The 19,217-nt window shown below is 48.7% G+C and overlaps 1 protein-coding gene across 1 annotated transcript in view; it reads left to right on the forward strand.

Annotated features, from left to right (window-relative positions):
• Positions 1-4,922: 4,922 nt before the first annotated feature.
• The window catches only part of ARK2C (arkadia (RNF111) C-terminal like ring finger ubiquitin ligase 2C), a 44,676-nt gene continuing 30,381 nt past the window's right edge, over positions 4,923-19,217 (forward strand). Inside the window, exon 1 of the mRNA XM_062513672.1 lies at positions 4,923-4,992. Within this exon, the coding sequence (XP_062369656.1) occupies positions 4,923-4,992 (70 nt within the window). The remainder of the gene's footprint in view (positions 4,993-19,217) is intronic.

Here is a 19,217-nt window from a genome sequence, read left to right on the forward strand (position 1 = left end):
GGGCATCGCCCCCCAGCCCCGTCCCTCCCTGCAGCCACAAGTGTCCTGTCCCGCTGCTGCAACGCCCCCCTGAAAAAAAAAAAAAAAATCCACCCGAAAAACCAAACCAAAAGGACCGGGCTGTCGAAAAGAGACGACTGGCAAAATGGTTTTCCATTAAACAGGGATAACATTTTTTTCTGCTGTGCTAAATTACTTCCTGTTCTTATTTTGTGGGTAATTTTTTCTGTACCGAATATCCTTTGGTTGTGTATCTCCACCTTTTTTCTTGTACTAAAACTAAAGCATGGTCTGTATTTTTTTACATTACCTAGTTTCTGATGTAAATCTCTCTGTAGAGACATACCCTGCTGAAATGTAATGTGCTGTAGCCTATACATCTGCTCAGTGTACGCTGCTTTTGTTCTGTTGCCCTTCCATAGCATGGTGGGCCTTGCCTTTTTGTATTGTGTGCATGATGACATTGTTACACACGATTCCACTAATACTAATATACGATCTCTCAATAAAGAAACTAGTTTTCCTATATTAACCTAGTGTGCTTTTTCTATTGCTGTTTTCCCATTTATTGTCGTATCCTGCTGTTTAGATTTTTTCCTTGCTTTCCCCTCATCGTGAGGTTTGAGTGAGTGGATTTTTTCTCCCTCGTAGAACTGAGTCGGGGGCTTTTAAATACATTTTTTTCCCCCACTTCCTATCTCATATCTACCCTCAACATTAGTCTGTGTGTACCTACTTCCCAGCGCACAGTCCATATTGCTGTTGTGCCGATGCAGAATTCTGGTTTTACCGCAGAACAGCCAAAAAAAAAAAAGTGTACAAATCCAATCCCTCATTCTTAATCAAAAAAAAAAAAAAAATTGATGAAGGGGTCTGCTGCTTATTCATTCTAGTTACAACATTACATATTCCTTACCAGACTGATCCCTCTATATGGATGGGGGGGGTGGATTGTTTATTTTTTGAAACTCCTGATTAACAAGAGGTAAACCAACCTGTATTAAAAAAAAAAAAATCCCCCTCTAATCTTTAAGCTGTATATTTTAAACATATACATCTCTGTGAGTGCCCTGCCCACCATCTGCCAGGCGAGAAGTTGCCGTGCTTCGGTCCCGCGGTGACTGGCACGCTATAAATATCTCCACTAGACCCCTGCAAGGCAGGGCTCGTAAAAAAAGTCCCAGCTGCTAATGTTGTAACTACATTTTTTTTTTTTTTTCCTGCTCGAAGCCTCCAGGCCCACCATCTTCTGAATAAAAACTCGATTTGGTCAAAAAAAAAAAAAAAAAGGCAAACTGTGGTGTTGGGAGAGAAGTTATGGGGAGCCTTAAAATATTGGAAGCGTGGAGGAATGGATGAATTGCGGTCAGCGAGCAGTTTTGCTGCGGCTGCAGAGCGATGATAATAATAGTGGCCACCTCTCCTTGTGCCTGCAGCAGACCTCCTCTCCCCGGTCTGCAAAGTGGTCCTGTAAATCCTCCCCGTTTTGGCTTGGATGCCACGAGGAACTGAGGGAAGCCAGGGGCTCCCAAAGCCAGGAGATGGGGCTGGGAGGGGAGGCGGGGGGAGCATCTTGTCTTTAATTACACCACAGAAACGGGCGGGGAGGTGGGGGGGGGGGGGAGAGAGAGAGAGAGAGAGAGACGCAGGATTGGTGATTGGTCTTTAATGAGAGGAAGACAAATTCAGCAGGTCGGTGGTTCCCACCCGCTAAAATTTCACGAGGAGCCGCTGGCAAACAAAACAAAAGCCAGTGGCTCCTGCAGCCCGCCCTGCCTTTACCCCAGCATCCTTCCCAGAGACGCATCATTTCGCAAGGCTGTGCCTCTCCACCTCTCTCCTAGCTCTATCCTGAGTTCGGTTGGTTTTTTCTCTATAAACATTTATTTATGATTTCCTTCTCCATTATTTCCTTTTCCGTGTACCTCGGTGACTGTTTGGCCATCCTGTCCCCCTCTGTATGAGCCCCGGTGGGGTGCCCCCCTGCTCCCCCCTGGATGTAGTGTATGCCGTGGCCCTTTGTTCTCGCTCCATCCTCGCCCCGGGCCAGCGCTGAGCTCCTCCGTGCCTGACACGTCCCCATACACATCCCGAGGAGGGAGGCTGTGCTTCTCGCTTGCATGAAGGGAGACATGCATGCCTGTTGGGGCTGATCATTTTCCAATGTGATTTTTTTTATTATTATTATTATTATTATTTTCTCCCCCCTCTCCTGCCCTTTCTTCCCCCCCCACCTCCGTTTTTTTTTTGTTTGTTTGTTTGTTTGATTTTGTTTCCTTTTCTTTTAAAATTCAACCCCCCCTCCCTACCCCCACCAACCCCACGCCACGTGAGACAATGAGATTTGGGTTATGGCGTGAGGGAAAAATAAAAATAAATTAAAAATCCCCCTTCTCCTCTCCCCCACCCTGAACCCCGACACGGATAAACCCATCCCCTCCACGGACACCTGCCGGCAGCTGCCCCTTTGTTGGGAGTGGGGATTCACTGCAGCGAGCTAACAACCCCCCCCAGGTCTCACTTTGCAAATTAGCCCTGCTACAGAGCAGGGCTGCGTGGTCAATCCACTCCGAGGATGCCTTGGTAATCTAATAATGCAAAAAACTGCTGGGTTAATGGCAACTTTTAAAGCAATTTATCATCCGCATCATATTTTTGACCTGTCTTGTTAGAAACACATCCTTACAAGAGGAAACATCCCCCCGCTCCTCTACCTCCCTGCCTTATTAGTCAGTAACCACCAGGCTTTCATAGCTCATAATCCATCAAATTCATCCACATTTTAATGACTTAATTCCTTTGACACTCTTGAAAAGCCACATTTGAGTCCTGAAAAAGCCACCTGGTACAAAGAAAATGATTTTTTTTTTGTTTGTGTTTTGTTTTTTGTTTGGTTTTTTTCTTTTTTTTTTTCTTTTTTTTATGGTCTGTGTTTTTATTTTAGCATTGCGGGCTGAGGAAATTCAAGGTGGGTCACGTACTGGTGGTGCTGCTGTGGGTGTGGAGGCACATGCAGTGATTTCTGTAAAGCCTAGAACATCTCTCCAGCACCAACCTGTATCCCTGGGCTCCCTTAAATAACTCCTTTCAGTAACAGGGAGAAAGATAATCCCAAACACAGACAAGATGGGCTCTGAGGTTCATTTATGTAAGGGCTGTGTAAAGGTCTCACACCCATCTGCTGGTGTTTAATGATGGCCAAAGGGAGCTGGGCTGATGGGTTTCTCACATGGGGTTTGGGCTTGTGGCACAGCTTCCATCCTTTTTAAGAGAAACAAGTAGTGGTCACGTTTTGCTCACGCTGGGAATTACCAGCAAAGCCTGAAGCAAGCTGATCTGGATTTACCTTGCTGAGTGCAGCTCTGGCCCCGTGGAAGTGTGTTATTTAAGAACCGGTGAGTTGGTGCGCAAGGGAGGCAGCAGCAGAAGCTGTGAAGCTCGGGGTGCTCGGGGGGGTGTGTCTGCCACAAAACCCTGGAGCTGCTCTGGTGGAGGGGGACAGAGTGCTGAGGACACTGTGGGGACACAACCCTGGGCAGAGTCACCCCAAGTCCTCCTCCGTGACCTTTCTGGAAGGACTTTCCTAGAGTAAGTCTTGAGTTTCATTTTTGTTGTTGCTTCAAACCCTGCTCATAACCTGGGCAGCTCCTTGTTAGCTGAAAGGGGAGGATGGAGCAGGGCTGGGGCAGGCACTGCCCCACAAGCTGTAGGAGAAACCCCCTCCCAGGTACTTCAGGGAGCACGTGGGACATCCAAGACTGGCTCGTGCATCTCCACTGACCAGAGTGATGATGGTGGCAACCACTGGAGGTGCAGAGGTGGAAGGACAGGGGAATACAGCACTTTTGGGAGTAGCAAAGATGTGGGCATCCCCTCCCACCCCTTTACATGCTGGTCTAATCCCAAACCGTGCACTGGGGCCGCCTCATGTCTAGACTGGAGGATTCTGACCTCCACAGGTGTTACCTGACCAGCAGGTCAGCAGAGAAAAGCCTTTCCCACCCTTAACCTGGCAGTGCTGTTTTTTTTGGGAGGCTTTAAATTAATGAGTGAGAAATTCAAGGGGAGATTTTTGCAAAAGTTCTTCTCCTACGTTGTCTTCAGTATCTGTAACCCCCAGGAACAGAGTTGGTTTGGCAATTGGAAGAGGTGTGATGGCATTGCTAAATGCTGTGACTCTCGGGCATCTCATGGTATTTGGGTGTTCCTGCATAACCCTGCAGCTCCTGGAGCTGGGTGGTAGCACGAGGCTTTGCTCTTAAGGGGTTGTACATGATGTGGAGCTTCAAGCTGCTGCTTATGGCAAATTTGGTCCTCAAACCTCACAAGTCTGCACTCTGCAGGTGTTTTGGCTGATGTGGGGGTTTGGGGAGCAGAAGGGGGGTGTGGGCTGCAGTGGGGCCAGGGCAGGGACCTGCAGGGAGGCAGTGAGAGTGGGGACAGCACCCAGTGGGGAAAATGGTGATTTTCTCCCTCTTTTTGATTCAGTTTGGGTAGATGGAGTGGGTTGGTCTGCAGCCTAAACCTTCTTAGTGAGAAAACTGTCTTTTGAGAAAGGTTAAATTCTCCCTAAAAAAAAAAACCAAAACCAAAAACAAACAAACAAACAAAAAACCCCAACAAAAAAAAAAAAAACAAAAAAAAAAAATAAAAAACCAAAACAAATAAACAACAAACAAACAGAAAGGAAAAAAAAAGGAACAAAAAAAAGCAAGCAATCACTCCTTAGCCTCTTGCAACAGGTCCTGGTGGTGGCAAGGACTGGGGTCCTGTGCTGGAGAGCTCAGCAGCAGCCAGGATGGAGGGAAAGCAATCCCCTGTCTGCTCCATGCCTCGTCTCCACCTTTTCTTAACCCTTTCTGCTCCTCCTCTGCTCAGCTTTGCAGTCTCCCAGGACCTTTTCTCACACATTTTCCTGCCTGATGGTCCTTTGCATTTCCCAGCCCCATCTGGATTGGGCTGGTTGGCCCATGCTGTCGTGGATCCCTCTTGGTAAGTGTCCTTAAAATCTGTTGTTTTCTCTCCCTCCCTTTAAAGGCTGCAAAATGTGCCTGCAGGAAAACTTGTGTGTGTGTGGCTTGTGGCTCTTTAATGAACATAATTTCTTCATTGGCTTGAGGGACTACACCCTGTGGAGTCAGCAGCAAAGAAGTGCTGGAAGCAGCAAAGGTGCAGCCTGTGGGGAGAAAGAGAGAGTAAGGGGAAACCCTGTGGGCTGGGAGTGAAGTGAGGGCACACCTGTAGGGAAATGTTTGGGTGAGGATTTTGGGGAAGGATCCAGGTGTCTCTGTCTCTCTCACCACATCCTTGTGGTCCCAGCTGCTCCCAGTGGCTGCCCTGCGTGGAGGTGACACCCTGAGGTGTGGGTGATCCTCACCTCAGTCAGAACTGTTGGCTGGTGCTGGTTTTCCTCTTTTTTCCTCCCTCTGGAAGGCTTGAGTGGTGCTGTGGAGCTGTTACCGTGCACCAGCCCTCCATGTCCTTTCCCAAATGGTCCAAAGAGCAAGTGTGTCCCTAAAAAAGAAGAGCACCAGACATGGGCACTTTCTGGGACTTCTTTGAGCAGGACTGATGGAACTGGACAGCCTCACAAACCATATGTCCAGCTCTGGAGCTAAGAACGGTTGTGGAAACATTCTTTTGTCCTTTTTTTCCGGGCTGGGAGGGGTCTCTAAAAGGCATTCAGAAAAACCATCCCTGGGGCATCTGTCTTGCTGCAGCTGCTCCCCACCCTGGGTTCCTCCAGTGACAGAAGGGACTGGAAAACATCCCTGTAGCAAATGTGCCCTCCCCAGCTGTGCTTCCTCTGGGATTCCTCATTCTCCTGGTGGCATCTGACTCTTCCTTCAATCACACTGCTAGATCTAGGCATGGATATTTCCCACAGGTTCCTGGGTTTTTTGGAGGCTGTGGGTGCATGAGGAGGCACCACTCATGACCACTTGCCCAACTAGCTAGCCAGTTTCTACGCTGTCTCTGCTGAAATCTGGGCATCTACAGACAAAAGGAAGCTTTCTTCTCTCTCTCTCTTTTTTTCTTTTTTTCTTCTTTTTTTTTTTTAATATCATCAGTGGAGGTGCCTGTGTTTGCCTGTGTGCCTTGGGGCAGTTCAGGATGTTTGTCTGGTCCATTCAGGGCTGGCCATCATCAGCTAATGGCAGCTGATACTTAAGTAGTCTCTCCTGAGAGCTCCAAACCTCAGTGAGGAGCAGCTGGAGTCTGAAAGGAACTGTGGGTTCATGGTGAAGCTGCCTGGATACCCATCTGGCAAGATCTGAACTTGTTTGCACATGCATAACCCAACCCCCCCCCCCCCAAAAAAAAAAATGCTCTCAGCTTTTAAAGAAATTGCTTGACATTTATACTGGGGTGAATAAGATGAGAATCTAGTCTGAGGTGTGTTTTTATCTTAAAAGAGAGAGGAAAAAAATAAAAAAGCTGTCAACGAACTGGCTGCAGAGTAAAGGTATTTTGTTTGCAGGAGGGTTTGGTGGTGCAGTTATCTTTGCAAAGACTATTGGGGTGTGCTAATCCCTGATTTGGCATTTGCAGTTAAACTTGAGCAGGAGCTTTTTAAATCTCAGTCAGCATCTGAAGGTAATGGGGGTGGTGATGCTTCAGGAGAAGTGTCCATCAAGCCTGGCAGCTTCCACAACCTCCAGGCAGAAAATACCACTCCTTTGCCTGTCAGGAAAGGAGCTGTAAACCTCATGCAGATTACCACGCTTCTTGTTGTGGTTTGCTAAATCCACATTTCTCTCTCTTGTAGCCTGGCCTTTAATATTAATATCTTTAATTTCATTTATAAATTCACTTATCAGCTTTCATTAGTCATCCCGTTAATGATCCCAGGCAAGAAATTTGTCATTTGACGTCAAAAGGCAGATTAAGGGACTTCTAAAGCCTTGGGAAACAGCTTCATGCTGCACCAGAATTATAGTGGTTGGCATACGAGGCTAATACTAGGTGTAATTTGCATCTGCTGCTCAGGGGATGAGTGATTATTTTATATATTTAGCAGAAAACAAGAGAATTTCTTTACCATGAACAGTGCTACATTTCCTGCAAACTCTGCAGTATTATGAATCACTGGGCTATAAACAAACATCTTGTTTGCTGGTTTCATGTTAGCATGAGGGGATCCTAACAGCTCCCCTCCTCCTTGGTGGGGTTTTCCTAATTGGAATTAAGAGATTCTCTTCGTGCTAGGAGCTGGAAGGGACAGTGAGTGGATTAAGTTTTGCTTTGCTGAAATTGGGTGTCTTTGGTTGCTGAGCTCCTCTGATGGTAGGTGAGGGTGTTTGGGAGGGCTTGGAGACGGGTGTCATGAAAGTGCGGGGAAGAAGCATCACAATATTTGCTTGAAATGTCTAGAAAAGAGCAGGGTTGGACTGAAAACAGATGAGATGTAGCAGCTCCAGGCACTGGTCCATTCTGGTCCATCAGGATGAGGCTTTACAGATGCTGGGAGCAAGCAGTGTGTTGGGAGAGACCTTATCTTGACCAGCTGTTATTTGTGATATCCCACAAATCTCCTGGGAAGGAGATAAGGAATGAGGAGGCTTCCTGCGCAGAGATAGCATGACATTACTGGGCTTGGGGTTGTTACAAAGTTGATTCCTTTTTTGTAATGAATGCCTTGTTGCGTTCAACCCTATGGAAAATGCTTCCTTCCCTGCTGGCCACCTGCAAAGCCCATTGGCAGCCCCAAGCTCTCTCCTGCTCCTCTGTGCAGAGCCTCCTTTGAGACCAAGGGGCTACAGGTGTATCTCCACGAGCCTGAATGGAGAAAATGTTACTCATTGTGCACCAAAAATCCTTGGGGAGCTGTTTTTGCTCAGCCCTTCTTGGTCCAAGTGGGAAACACGTGTGGAAACTACAGTGGGATGATCCTGACTGGACAGCCAGCTGCTCCATCCCTCCCTTCCTCAGGAGGGCAGGGGGTAGAAAATGAAATGGAAAAGAAGTTGTTGAGATGAATTAAATAAAGCGGAAGCAAAGGCTGCAAAGGAAAAGAGGAGAGTTATACTCTATTTCCTATCACCAGGTGATGTCTGGCTACTTCCTGGGAAGTAGGGATTCAGTACTTGTAGCAGATGGTCTCTGAGAGCCAGGCAGGGTGTGACACAGCCCCAGGGCAGTGCCCGTCCCCTGTGCTGGCACTGCTGGGACACCTCCAGTGCTGGGGACAGCTCTGGGACCCTCAGGACAAGAGAGACAGCGAGGGGCTGGAGCGTGTCCAGGGAAGGGAACGGAGCTGGGGAAGGGGCTGGAGCCCCAGGAGAGGCTGAGGGAGCTGGGAAAGGGGCTGAGCTTGGAGAAAAGGAGGATCAGGGGGGACCTTGTGGCTCTGCACAGCTCCCTGACAGGAGGGGACAGCTGGGGGGGATTTGGGATCTTATCCGAGGGACCAGGGACAGGAGGAGAGGGAACGGCCTCAGGCTGGGCCAGCGGAGGATCAGGTTGGATATTTGGGAAATTTTCTTCATGGAAAGGATCACTAAGCTTAGAAAGTGTCTGCCGAGAGCAGTGTTGGAATCTTGCTCCTTGAAGAGGTTTAAAAGCCATGTGGATGTGACACTTGGGGACGTGGGTCAGTGGTGGCCTTGGCATTGCTGGGGAGTGTTTGGACTTGATCTTAGGGGTCTTATCAGTCTAAGTGATTTGCTGATTCTGCACCTTCCTGAGTTTATCCAAGCAGCAGCAAGACCCATCTCTATCCTTCATCTTCTGCTTAGCTCTGCCTGACTCCCTCCTGCAGTATATTGACCAGTGGTGGCCAGGCTCTTGTCTCTGAGGCTTCTCCTTCAAACTGTGAGCTAGGAATTAGGGTATGGCGTGGATACTGGGCCCCAAGGCAAGGAATGTCCTGTCCCCATAGCACCAGGGGAGTGCATGGGTGAGCAGTGGGTGGTGGGCCAGCAGCTGAGCTGCTGGCAGTTCTATTGAACTGAGTTGCCAGGGACTAGAAAACAAGAATATCTGGTTTTGATGATGATGATTATTTTCCAGTTGACTGGCTGAAAATTTATTTTCCCAGTTCTATATTGTCTTTGGGTTTTTCAACAAAATGAGAGGGTGGGGAGAGGCTTTTAAATGGTTCATTTGAAGGGAGATTAAATAAGCCAGAAACCCAGAAGTGAAATACTATCTTATGACAAAAAATAAAGCAGCATCAACTGGATGGAGGAGATAAAACCAATTAATCATGATTTTAAGTTGGATTTTGCACAAACACAAATGTTTCACTTTGACATACCTTTTTTGGTATCTTAGAGGTGGGTTAGGTGTTTTGGGAAGCATGCAGTGGTCAGGAATAGACTGCCTTTGTGCTCTTGTACTGTAAAATCACCAGATTTATTTTATCAACAGAAAGTGCTTCAGTGCCTGAGGTGAGTCTTGGAAAGATGTGGGAGGTCACAGAATGCAGCTGGCCTTTACCAAAAGAGGAAGGTCAGGTCAGCTCCTGCCCCGCCATCCTCCTCACCTCCATTGGCATCAAGGATGTGTTTCCAGGCTCGGGAGGAGCCAGAGGTAGTTTCCAAAATGACAATGAGGATGGAAATCTTGACCAGGATGTGTCACCTCTGCTCTGCTCCTCGCTACTCTCACCCACCTCAGTCACTGCTGCTCTGCTCTGGGCTGGGGCAGCCTCACCTTGAGTGCTGAGGGCACTTTTGGGTGCCACAAATCAAAAGAGACATGAAGATGTTAGAGAGTGTCCAAAGGAGGCCACAAGGATGGTGATGGGCCTTGAGGGGAAGCTGTGTGAGGACAGGGGCTGGGCTCTGCCAGAGCTCCAGGAGAGTTTGGACACTGCTCCCAGGGATGCACAAGCTGGGATTGTTGGGGTGTCTGTGCAGGGGCATGGACTCCATGACCCCTGTGAGCTCCTTTTCTTACTCAGGATATTCTGTGATTCTGCCTGCAGATGCAAACAGCACCTTCTCCATGGCCTTGTTTGCTCTGGGCAGGAAAAGCTGTCTGGCACATGTTATTACAACCTTGCCAGTGGAAATCCTGGGTGTTTTACCACTGGAGACCACAGAGGCACCTTGGAGGTCAGGATGTATCATCTTGCCCTGGGTCACCTGCAGGAAGAGTCCTGTGCTGCCAGATCCAGATGGATGTGGTGCTATCCAGGTGCTCCTTCTGGATGGGGCAGGGGTGTCCTGGGAAAGGAAAATATTGCCAGGAGGTAGTTAGGGGGAAGGAAGGCATGTTCCCTTGGACAAAGAGCAGTTCCTCCTGAGAGGGCTTGGGATGCTGCTAGGTAAGCCAGGTATGTTTGCTTGGTGTTCTCTCTTCTTCCTGCAACAAGTGATTCTTAGCCCCTTCAACAAAATCAAGGGCCAAACCTCAATGTCTGGGAAGCTCACAGCAGATTTTGGGGAATGTTGCAGTGGCTCATTGTGGTTTAAACCCTTCATAGCCCCTCACTCAATCCCCTACTAGAAGGATCAGGGAGAGAATCAGAAGGGTAAAAACTGGAAAACTTTTGAGTGGATTGAGATAAAGGCAGTTTAATAGGGACAGCAAAAAATGTGCACACGAGCAAAGCAAAATGAAGGAATTAATTCACTGCTTCCCACGGTCAGGCAGGTGTTCAGCCATGTCCAGAGAGCAGGGCCTCTTCCCACAGAACAGTAGCTTGGGAAGACAAACACCATCACTGCAAAACATCCCTCCCTTCCTCCTTCTTCCCCTCACTTTATATTATCTTCTTCACTGTGGCCACACAAAAAGCAGCAAAGGCCTTGGCTCTGTGCAAGCCCTGCTCAGCAATAACAAAAACATCTCTGTGTTATCAACCCTGTGTTCAGCACAAACCCAAAACACAGCCCTGTACCAGCTACTGTGAAGGAAATTAACTCTACCCCAGCCCAAACCAGCAGAATCAAGCATCATGCAGACCTTGCAGGGCCCCTGTCCTTGTCCTGGGATTCCTTATCCAAAGCCCTGTATCTCTCACTGAATCTTTTCCTATTAGAAACTGAGCCCTGAGGGAGGTCCTTTTCCCCAGGGCTGACCTCAGCACTGTCAGACTCAGTCTCACCCTCTGTCTCTCTGCACAGACTCAACTGCTGCTGCTTTTCAGCAAATGCCTTCCAAGCCTGGTTGTGTGCTGGATAAGTAGTCTGAGAATCATGGAGTCATCTGAGCTGGAAGGGATCCTAACTCAAATGGGATCATCAAATCCACACCCTGTTCCTGCACAGACACCCCAACAATCCCAGCCTGTGCATCTCTGGGAGCAGTGTCCAAACTCTCCTGGAGCTCTGGCAGAGTCCAGCCCCTGTCCCTGCACAGACACCCCAACAATCCCAGCCTGTGCATCCCTGGGAGCAGTGTCCAAACTCTCCTGGAGCTCTGGCAGAGTCCAGCTCCTGTCCCTGCACAGACACCCCAACAATCCCAGCCTGTGCATCCCTGGGAGCAGTGTCCAAACTCTCCTGGAGCTCTGGCAGCCTCAGGGCTGTGCCCATTCCCTGGGGAGCCTGGGCACCCTCTGGGGGAAGAACCTTTCCCTAAAACCCAGCCTAACCCTCGTCCCAACCAGCACCCCTCTTGGTATCACCCTTGCTTGACTTCTGCACTTTTACCTCTCTCATTTCCCACCATGTGTTACAATACCTGCCGTGCTTTCCTTTGTGGGTGTGAAGGGGTTTTTTTGAGTTGCTCCTTCCTCACATTCCTCCTCCAAACACCAACCTCTCCTTCGTGGCTGGTGCTGGATCCACACAAATCTGCTGAAAACACTTGAGATACTTTAGCACGCTGCCTGTTGTGTGTTGGTGTAGGGGAGGGTAAAGCACTGCTCTCCATGTGCCCAGAGCTCCCTGAGAGCTCTGAAGGGGTGAGGAGGCTAAAGAACAAGCCCTGTCCTCTGGCTGCTGCCCTGGGGGATGTCTGTGATGGATGGTGTAATAAGTGGTGTTGGGAACACGGAGATGGGCAGATCTCTCTCATAACTAGCTTTAAAGAACAGTCACAATAATTATTTGGCCAGCAGAAAGGAACATTGTGCTGTGTTGCCAAGTGGGCTCCTGGTACACATCCCTCTTCCAGTTCCACTTCTGGAAAACACTGCTTTTAGTGGGGGCGGTGGTTTTGATGGATGCTGTGCAGAAAGTACCTGTGCTAAAGGGCTGCTCCTCTTCCACAGAACAGGGAGCACTGGTGCCTCTCCTCCTCTTGTTGCTGCAATGGCACAACTGGTCACAGCTTTCTGTCCCTGTGATGGGAGTGGGGAAGCAGCAAGGGCCCCTTCCAAATGTCCTGCAATTCAAATGGGAAACAGGGATGGACATGCTGTGCAGAAACCCGACTGGCTGGCAGCATCCCCTGAAGGGGGTGGTGACACCCAGGCCAGCACAAGGGTCAAAGGCCATCAGAGAGGTGCCAGGGCCTGGCAGCAGGGTGGTGCAGGGGAGCACCAGGGCATCCAACAACAGCCCTGCTTGGAGCTGCCACCGCTGCAGAGGCCCTGGGGGAATCCTCTTTGAATGCAGCCTGTTGGAGGTAAGTTTAATGGAGCAGGTGGGTGTGCAGAGTGGGCATCCTGCCCCTGAGCCAAAGTCCTCCTCTCCAGTCCATGAATAGTTCCAGATCCTGCTTGCAATTGGGGCTTTTCCCCTCCCAAAAAAGAGCAAGCCCTTTTCTAGAGATGCCATGATGTGCACACTTTGCCATCATGCCAGGGAACTGGAGCTTTGAGAAAGCCAACAAATAAAATGAGACTTAAAGATTAAAAGGAAAAAAAAAAGAAATTAAAGAAAGGAAAGAAAAGGGGTGAAAGCCCAGAGCACAACAGCATCATGGAAATGTGAAGTGTTTGCCAAGGTTAAGGCACCAAAAAGCCAATGGAAAGTGATTTGTTGCTATCAATACCTGTGGTGAGTGGTCTGCTCCCCACATCTGAGTTTTGGGTTGGGTGGGGTGAAGCCCATCAGCTGTAGGAGTTGCTTTTTCTGTCTGTCAATGTGTACCACCTCCCCTGGGGGAGAGACGTATATTCTGTCTGCAAAGAGCAGGGCTTAAAATTACTGGCAAATCTTCATCTGTGGGAGAGATTTTAACTGAACTGTGTTGTGGAAATGCTGGTGATAGTGGAGTAAGGGAGGGTAACACACAGAGAGAAGCTCAGGAAGTTCTTAGGGCAGCAGGTTACGGACCAGAAAGTCAAGGGAAAACAGCAGCACAAAGAGAAATCCCACACTGGTCTGGGGCTGCTTGATGAGGCAGCTTGGTGATGATCAGGAGAACTGTGGGTCTCCAGCTCCAAGCTGGGGCTGGAGGAGGTTTTTTGGCTGGTTCCTGCAATATTGAGAGGAAAGGAGACCTTTGTCCAGCCTGCTGAGCTGCTCTGCAGGGCTGGGCACCTTTGTGAATGAGCCACCTCTTGTCTTTGAGAGCATGGGCATACATCAGCTCAGGGGTTCCAGAGGAAGTTTGCCATCCATGCAGCTTTTGTCATTGCTGTAGAAGGTAGGGGTGATCCCACTGAAGAATCATTGAATTGTAGAATCCCTAAAGTTGGGAAAAATCCTCCAGGATCTCGGAGTCCAACCACTCCCCCAGCACTGCCAAGGCACCACTGGCCCGTGTCCCCAGGTGTCACATGCACATGGCTTTTAAACCCCTCCAGGGATGGGGACTCCATCACTGCCCTGGACAGTCCATTCTAAGGTCTGACCTGAAAATTTCTTCTTTCAGTGAAGAAATATTTTCTTAATATCCAATTTAAACCACACCTGGCACAACCTGAGGCCATTTGTTCCCATCCTGAATGTACAAAAAAGTCAGGAACTAGGATTTTGCCCACCATCTTCCTGTGTGAGGGTGTTCAGGGCTTGGGGAGTGCCTGCAGATACTTATTCAGGGCTTGATGTTTGCAGACCTGCCAAATGTTGGACAAATTTCTGAACCACCCCGACCTCCTAACTGGGGGCTCAGATTGATTTGCTTGGTCAAAATGCTTCTTGTGAATGGAGGGGAGCAGGATTAACTGCTTTGTAGTCCATTGCTCTCAAAAGAACCAGAAAGATTTTAGAAATTCAGTGTGTGGCTCATCTGATGTTCTAGTGGTGCCAGCCTTTAATTAACATCACTGAGAAGTTCAGATCCCAAATTTAATTCCTTTTTGTATATAAATGGGAGTTCTGAGGTGTCAACAGGTTTTGTGTCTTCAACAGATGTTACTTCTTTCCCCTCAGACCTGGGTTTAATCTGAAATACTGCTTTGTAATTGCTGCTTCTCTCTCCTCTACTTGATATCTGCCAGAACCCCCATCCAGTGGATATTACACGGGTTAGTGTTATTTGTGCTCTATTATTTCCACCCAGGCAGAAGTCTTCTCCTGGGTTCAGCAGTTAGCAGTGGGGAAAAAAACCTTGTAATCCTTTCCTGCTCCCTCTAAAGGTCCAGTTACATTGGGAACTGACAGTGTAAGTGGAAAATCCAGGATTATTTTCACTCTGGTTTTTGATCTGTCCCAAATGTCCCATAAGGTGTTGAGTAGGAAAAATGTTTTCATGAAGAAATTTTTTTATGCTGAGGGGGGAGGTGATGCCCTGGCACAGGGTGCCCAGAGCAGCTGTGGCTGCCCCTGGATCCCTGGCAGTGTCCAAGGCCAGGCTGGATGGGGCTTGGAGCACCCTGGGACAGTGGAAGTTGTCCCTGCACATGGCATGGGGATGGCACTGGATGAGCTTTAAATGTCCTTTCCAAACCAAACTCTTTTGGGATTCTATGACCCAGACCACCATGGGTGTGGTCCAAGGCCAAATATCTGTGCCCAGCACCTGAAGCAGAGCCCAGTTCTTCCCAAAGTGCTGGATGTGCTCCTGGTTACCCAAACATCCACCTGTGGGTTCAGGTGGGTGTGGGCACAGCATGCTGACCCCCAGCTCTGTACATCCCCATCGGAATCTCTGGTCTTTCCTAAGGCTGAGCAAGAGCTTTGGGTCTCCCACTTTCATTTCCCCACCTGTGCAATGCACCGGTGACTGTGTCGCAAGTCACTGGGTGTAAAATTCAGGGAATGGGAAAAATGAAGATGATTCTGCTACTTTGTATGTAAAATTCACGGGTAAATGTAAATGTGGGTGGAGACAAGCAGATTTCTGTTTCATACCCTCCTTTCTCTGGTCATGAAAGGAGGAAATGTGTATACAGGAGATGTCTGAAGGACTGTGTTTAGCCATAAGAACTTGATCAGATATCTCTGCTTTCTTCAGGAAACAGATTTGGAAATGAAACAGAAAGCTGGCAAAGCTGAGACTTTTGGATGAAAAATGAAAACCTTAATTCTTTCTTAATGTCCTAGACATGAATAAATATTACTTTTTAAATAATAGCTTTAACATTATTTGGTTAAAATCCAGAGGGAGGCACTTTCCCAAGGTCAGTCACTACAGTAGTGGGAAGAGTGACTCACACCCCCTCTCCTCAGATGAAATCTGCTTAAAAGTACTGATCTGGGGGAAAACATGTCTGCTGGCACTACCTGCACAACTTCCTTATCTGGCCGCTCTGATCAATAGGGTTTCTTTCCCTGAGAGATCTTGACAAAAATTTTTGGATCCAACAGCAGCTCCTTTTCAACATCACTTGATACAGGGCTTTGGAGATTTGTGGCCGCTTCTTCATAGGTGGGGATTTGTCCCAGGTGTATCAGATCTGGAGTCACTGAGAGGGAAATGATGTGAAATGCCTTGATGTTGGTTTTACAGTCACTTTAATAGGCATAACTATGCTATTAAACTGATCAGCCTGTATTTAGCTGTTATTTGAGTGGAATAAAATGTTTTCCTCTAGGAAGAGTGAATTCTGCAGGGTAAAGGAGCTCTTATAAACCTCCCAAGTGCTTCAGCAATAAGGATGTGACAACTTACAGCCTGAAACTCAGACTCCTTGTGCTGTGGTAGTGCCTTGAAGTTCTATTTCACCCTCTGCCCCATGTCCTTTTCTTCACCCCAAGAACATTTTCAAACTATCTCTGACACAATGGTGTTGTTCACACACCTTCCACTCTCCCAGGCAGCTCCAAGCCCCATCCAGCCTGGCCTTGGACACTGCCAGGGATCCAGGGGCAGCCACAGCTTCTCTGGGCACCCTGTGCCAGGGCCTCAGCATCCTCTGAGATATGGATCTAGAGGAAATTGCAGCCTGGACTGGTATAGACATGAGCTGGCTGCACCCTTGGGTTGGAATTTGTTGTGCTGAAAGGTGCAGGAAAAATCATTTTCTGGTAATTCTGTAGGTGTCCTTTGCCCAAGGGTGACAGCAGCCATCCTGTTTAGCTGTACAAGCAGGGAGCTGCACATGGCTTTGGCCAAGGGGCTGTGCTGCAGTGGGTCAGGAGGGTGTCAGGATGGTGATGGGCAGGACACCTCTGTTGCTAATGACTCCTCCAACGCCATGAATCCAGCAACAGGGAGGCTCTTGTGGCATCCTTGGATCCTCTGAGTCCTCTTTGTGGAGAGCAGTGGGTTAAAAAACCTTTAACCTTGCTCACAAAGTGAATGTAGAATACATACCTGGGGGTGAGGATTCAAAACTGAGGCAGAGCAACCCAGCTGAAATCTATTTCTTGCTCTTGGGAATTTTTTGTAAGGTATTTTTTTTGTGCATTTTTTTCCCTCTCCCCTTCCTCTTGGCTCTATCTTTCAAATTGCAGCTCATGAAGATTTGTCACAGGTCAGGAAGACTTAAGCCACGATTTGCAGAAGATGAATGGAATTTTAAAATCAATTTAGTGGTCCCCAGTGTCAGTGGGGTGCCAATCACCACAGGCTGGCACTGCCCAGTTCCTCTGCTGCTATCATTAGGAGGCAAGAGCAGCATTCATTACAGAGAGGCTGAGCCTGGCTGCCTGCTAATGGAATTGAGCTGCCTGCCCTTAATGTGTGCCTGATATTTAATTTGAAATTTCTGTGGACACCAGCAGGCTGCAACAGAAACAATACAGGCCCAGCAATGCAAAGCCTTAGCACTGAGAAGACAGCAAAATAAATTAAATTTGGTAATTAGTAAAAATCCTTGGGGCCCAGAGGTCACATGTGGAACAGAAAAAAAAAAATTGCATTTTTCCTTCCACTTGGCAGCTGTACAGGTTCCTGGTAGGATCTTGTGTGCTGCAGGGAGGAGTGTGGTGCAGTTTGTTTGTCCTGGACTGGTGGGAAATTTTGGGATGCTCTTGGCCCCACTCATATGGGCCCCTCTCAATTAAGAAAGGAACTGAGGGGCTGGAGTATGTCCAGGGAAGGGAACAGAGCTGGGAAGGGGCTGGAGAACTCCTGAGGGAGCTGGGAAAGGGGCTGAGCCTGGAGAAAAGGAGGCTCAGGGGGGACCTTGTGGCTCTGCACAGCTCCCTGACAGGAGGGGACAGCTGGGGGGGATTTGGGATCTTATCCGAGGGACCAGGGACAGGAGGAGAGGGAATGGCCTCAGGCTGGGCCAAGGGAAGTTTAGATGGGATATTTGGGAAATTTTCTCCGTGAAAAGAGCTCTCCAGCCCTGGCACAGCTGCCCAGGGCAGTTGTGGAGTCCCCATCCCTGTAGGGATTTAAAAGCCATGTGGATGTGGCACTTGGGGACATGGTTTAGTGCTGGCCTTGGCAGTGCTGGGGGAATGGTTGGACTCGATGACCTGAGAGGGTTTTTCCAACTTAAATGATTGCGTGTTTCTATCTCCAGCCTCATCACCATCACTCTCCTGGTCTATTTGCTTTGTTGGGATGCTCAGGGTCTGTCATCCCGAGGCCCTCACCCACAGGAGTCTCTCCTGCTGAACCCATCACCTCAGGGCATCTTTCCCTGCAGCAGTTTGTCTCCCTGGGGTCCCCATCTGGCCTTGGGGTTGTCACCTGCTGAAAATCCCTGGTCCCCCCGGTGCCTGGTTGCCCAGGCTTTGCTCCACTGGGCTTGCAGACAGCAGGTGCATTGGGTGTGATACACCTGGAACTGCTTTGGGATGCTTCCTTGGTGAGGCTGCCCACAGCTGGGAACATCTGTGTGTCTTTGTCAAAAGCTAGGCTGGCTGGAGGAGGTTTTCTTCTCCTCCTGTGGGATTTTCAAGACATACAAACCTCTGCCTTTGGCTCCAGTCTTTGGGCTTCACCTGGGACTCAGGACTGACAAGTTTCTGCCCTGCAAGTGCCAAAGATAACAGGTATGAGTAGGTGTCCAGTGACCACAGCCAGGTTTGTTGCCAGTTCCCTTCTCCCCACGAGCCTCTCTTCTCTTGCCCCCTTGGATCAGCAGGACAGGCAGGGTTGTCAGCATAAGGTCCTTGCCAGAACGAAATAAAACTGGAGAATGAGGCATTCCAGCTGTTTGGCTCCTCAGTCTGGAGCAGATGAAGGTGTCTCTATGAGGTCAGGAGGAAGGAAGGTCTGCGCTGGCACAGTGCCAGGTAAAATATTCCTGGTGTTCTATTTGGATGCTAGGAAAAAAATTCTTCTCTGATAGGGCTCCTCAGGGAAGTGTGGAGTCCAGCACCATCCCTGAAAGTGGCCAAATATGTGTGGATGTGGCACCTGGGGACATGGTTTAATGGTAGGTTTTGCAGTGCTGGGGGAGTGGTTGGACTCTATGATCTTGGAGATCTTTTCCAACCTAAACAATTTCATAATGCTACAGAAGATCAAATTACTCTTTCCTAAATGCCTCCTGAAATCTAGGGCCATGACACTGCAATAGGTCCTTTGGGAAGGAAATGTCTCCATACGAAGCAGGAGTGAGATACATGGATAAAAGCTGAGCAATCTTGCAGTCTAAATGAGCTGCCCACCTCCCTGGCACTGACCCAGTGCCCTCCAGGATGAATCTTCCCACTCCTGGTTGTGTGCATCCAAGGTTTGCAGGGCATAAAATTACCTGCTGCTGGGAAAAAAAGAGTGCACCTAAGGCAAAAATAGGGGTATCTAAGCTGCTACTGGTAGTAACTCAGCCCTGTTTGTATTTGGTTCACCTTCTTAGCAGTGGTAACACACTTACTGTCATGGGGAGGGTGATACCTGAAAATCGTGGAGTCATAGAGTGGTTTTGGAAGGGAACTTAAAACTTATCTAGTTCCAACCCCTGCCATGGACAGGGACAACTTCCACCAGACCAGGTTACCCAAAACCTCATCCAACCTGGCCTTGGACATGAGGGGGTGAACAGAAAATGCTCTGCAGACCTGTGGGAGGCTTTGGCTGGTCAAAGGGGG

Source organism: Cinclus cinclus, chromosome Z (genome assembly GCF_963662255.1).
Source record: "Cinclus cinclus chromosome Z, bCinCin1.1, whole genome shotgun sequence".
NCBI classification, from domain to species: Eukaryota; Metazoa; Chordata; class Aves; order Passeriformes; family Cinclidae; genus Cinclus; species Cinclus cinclus.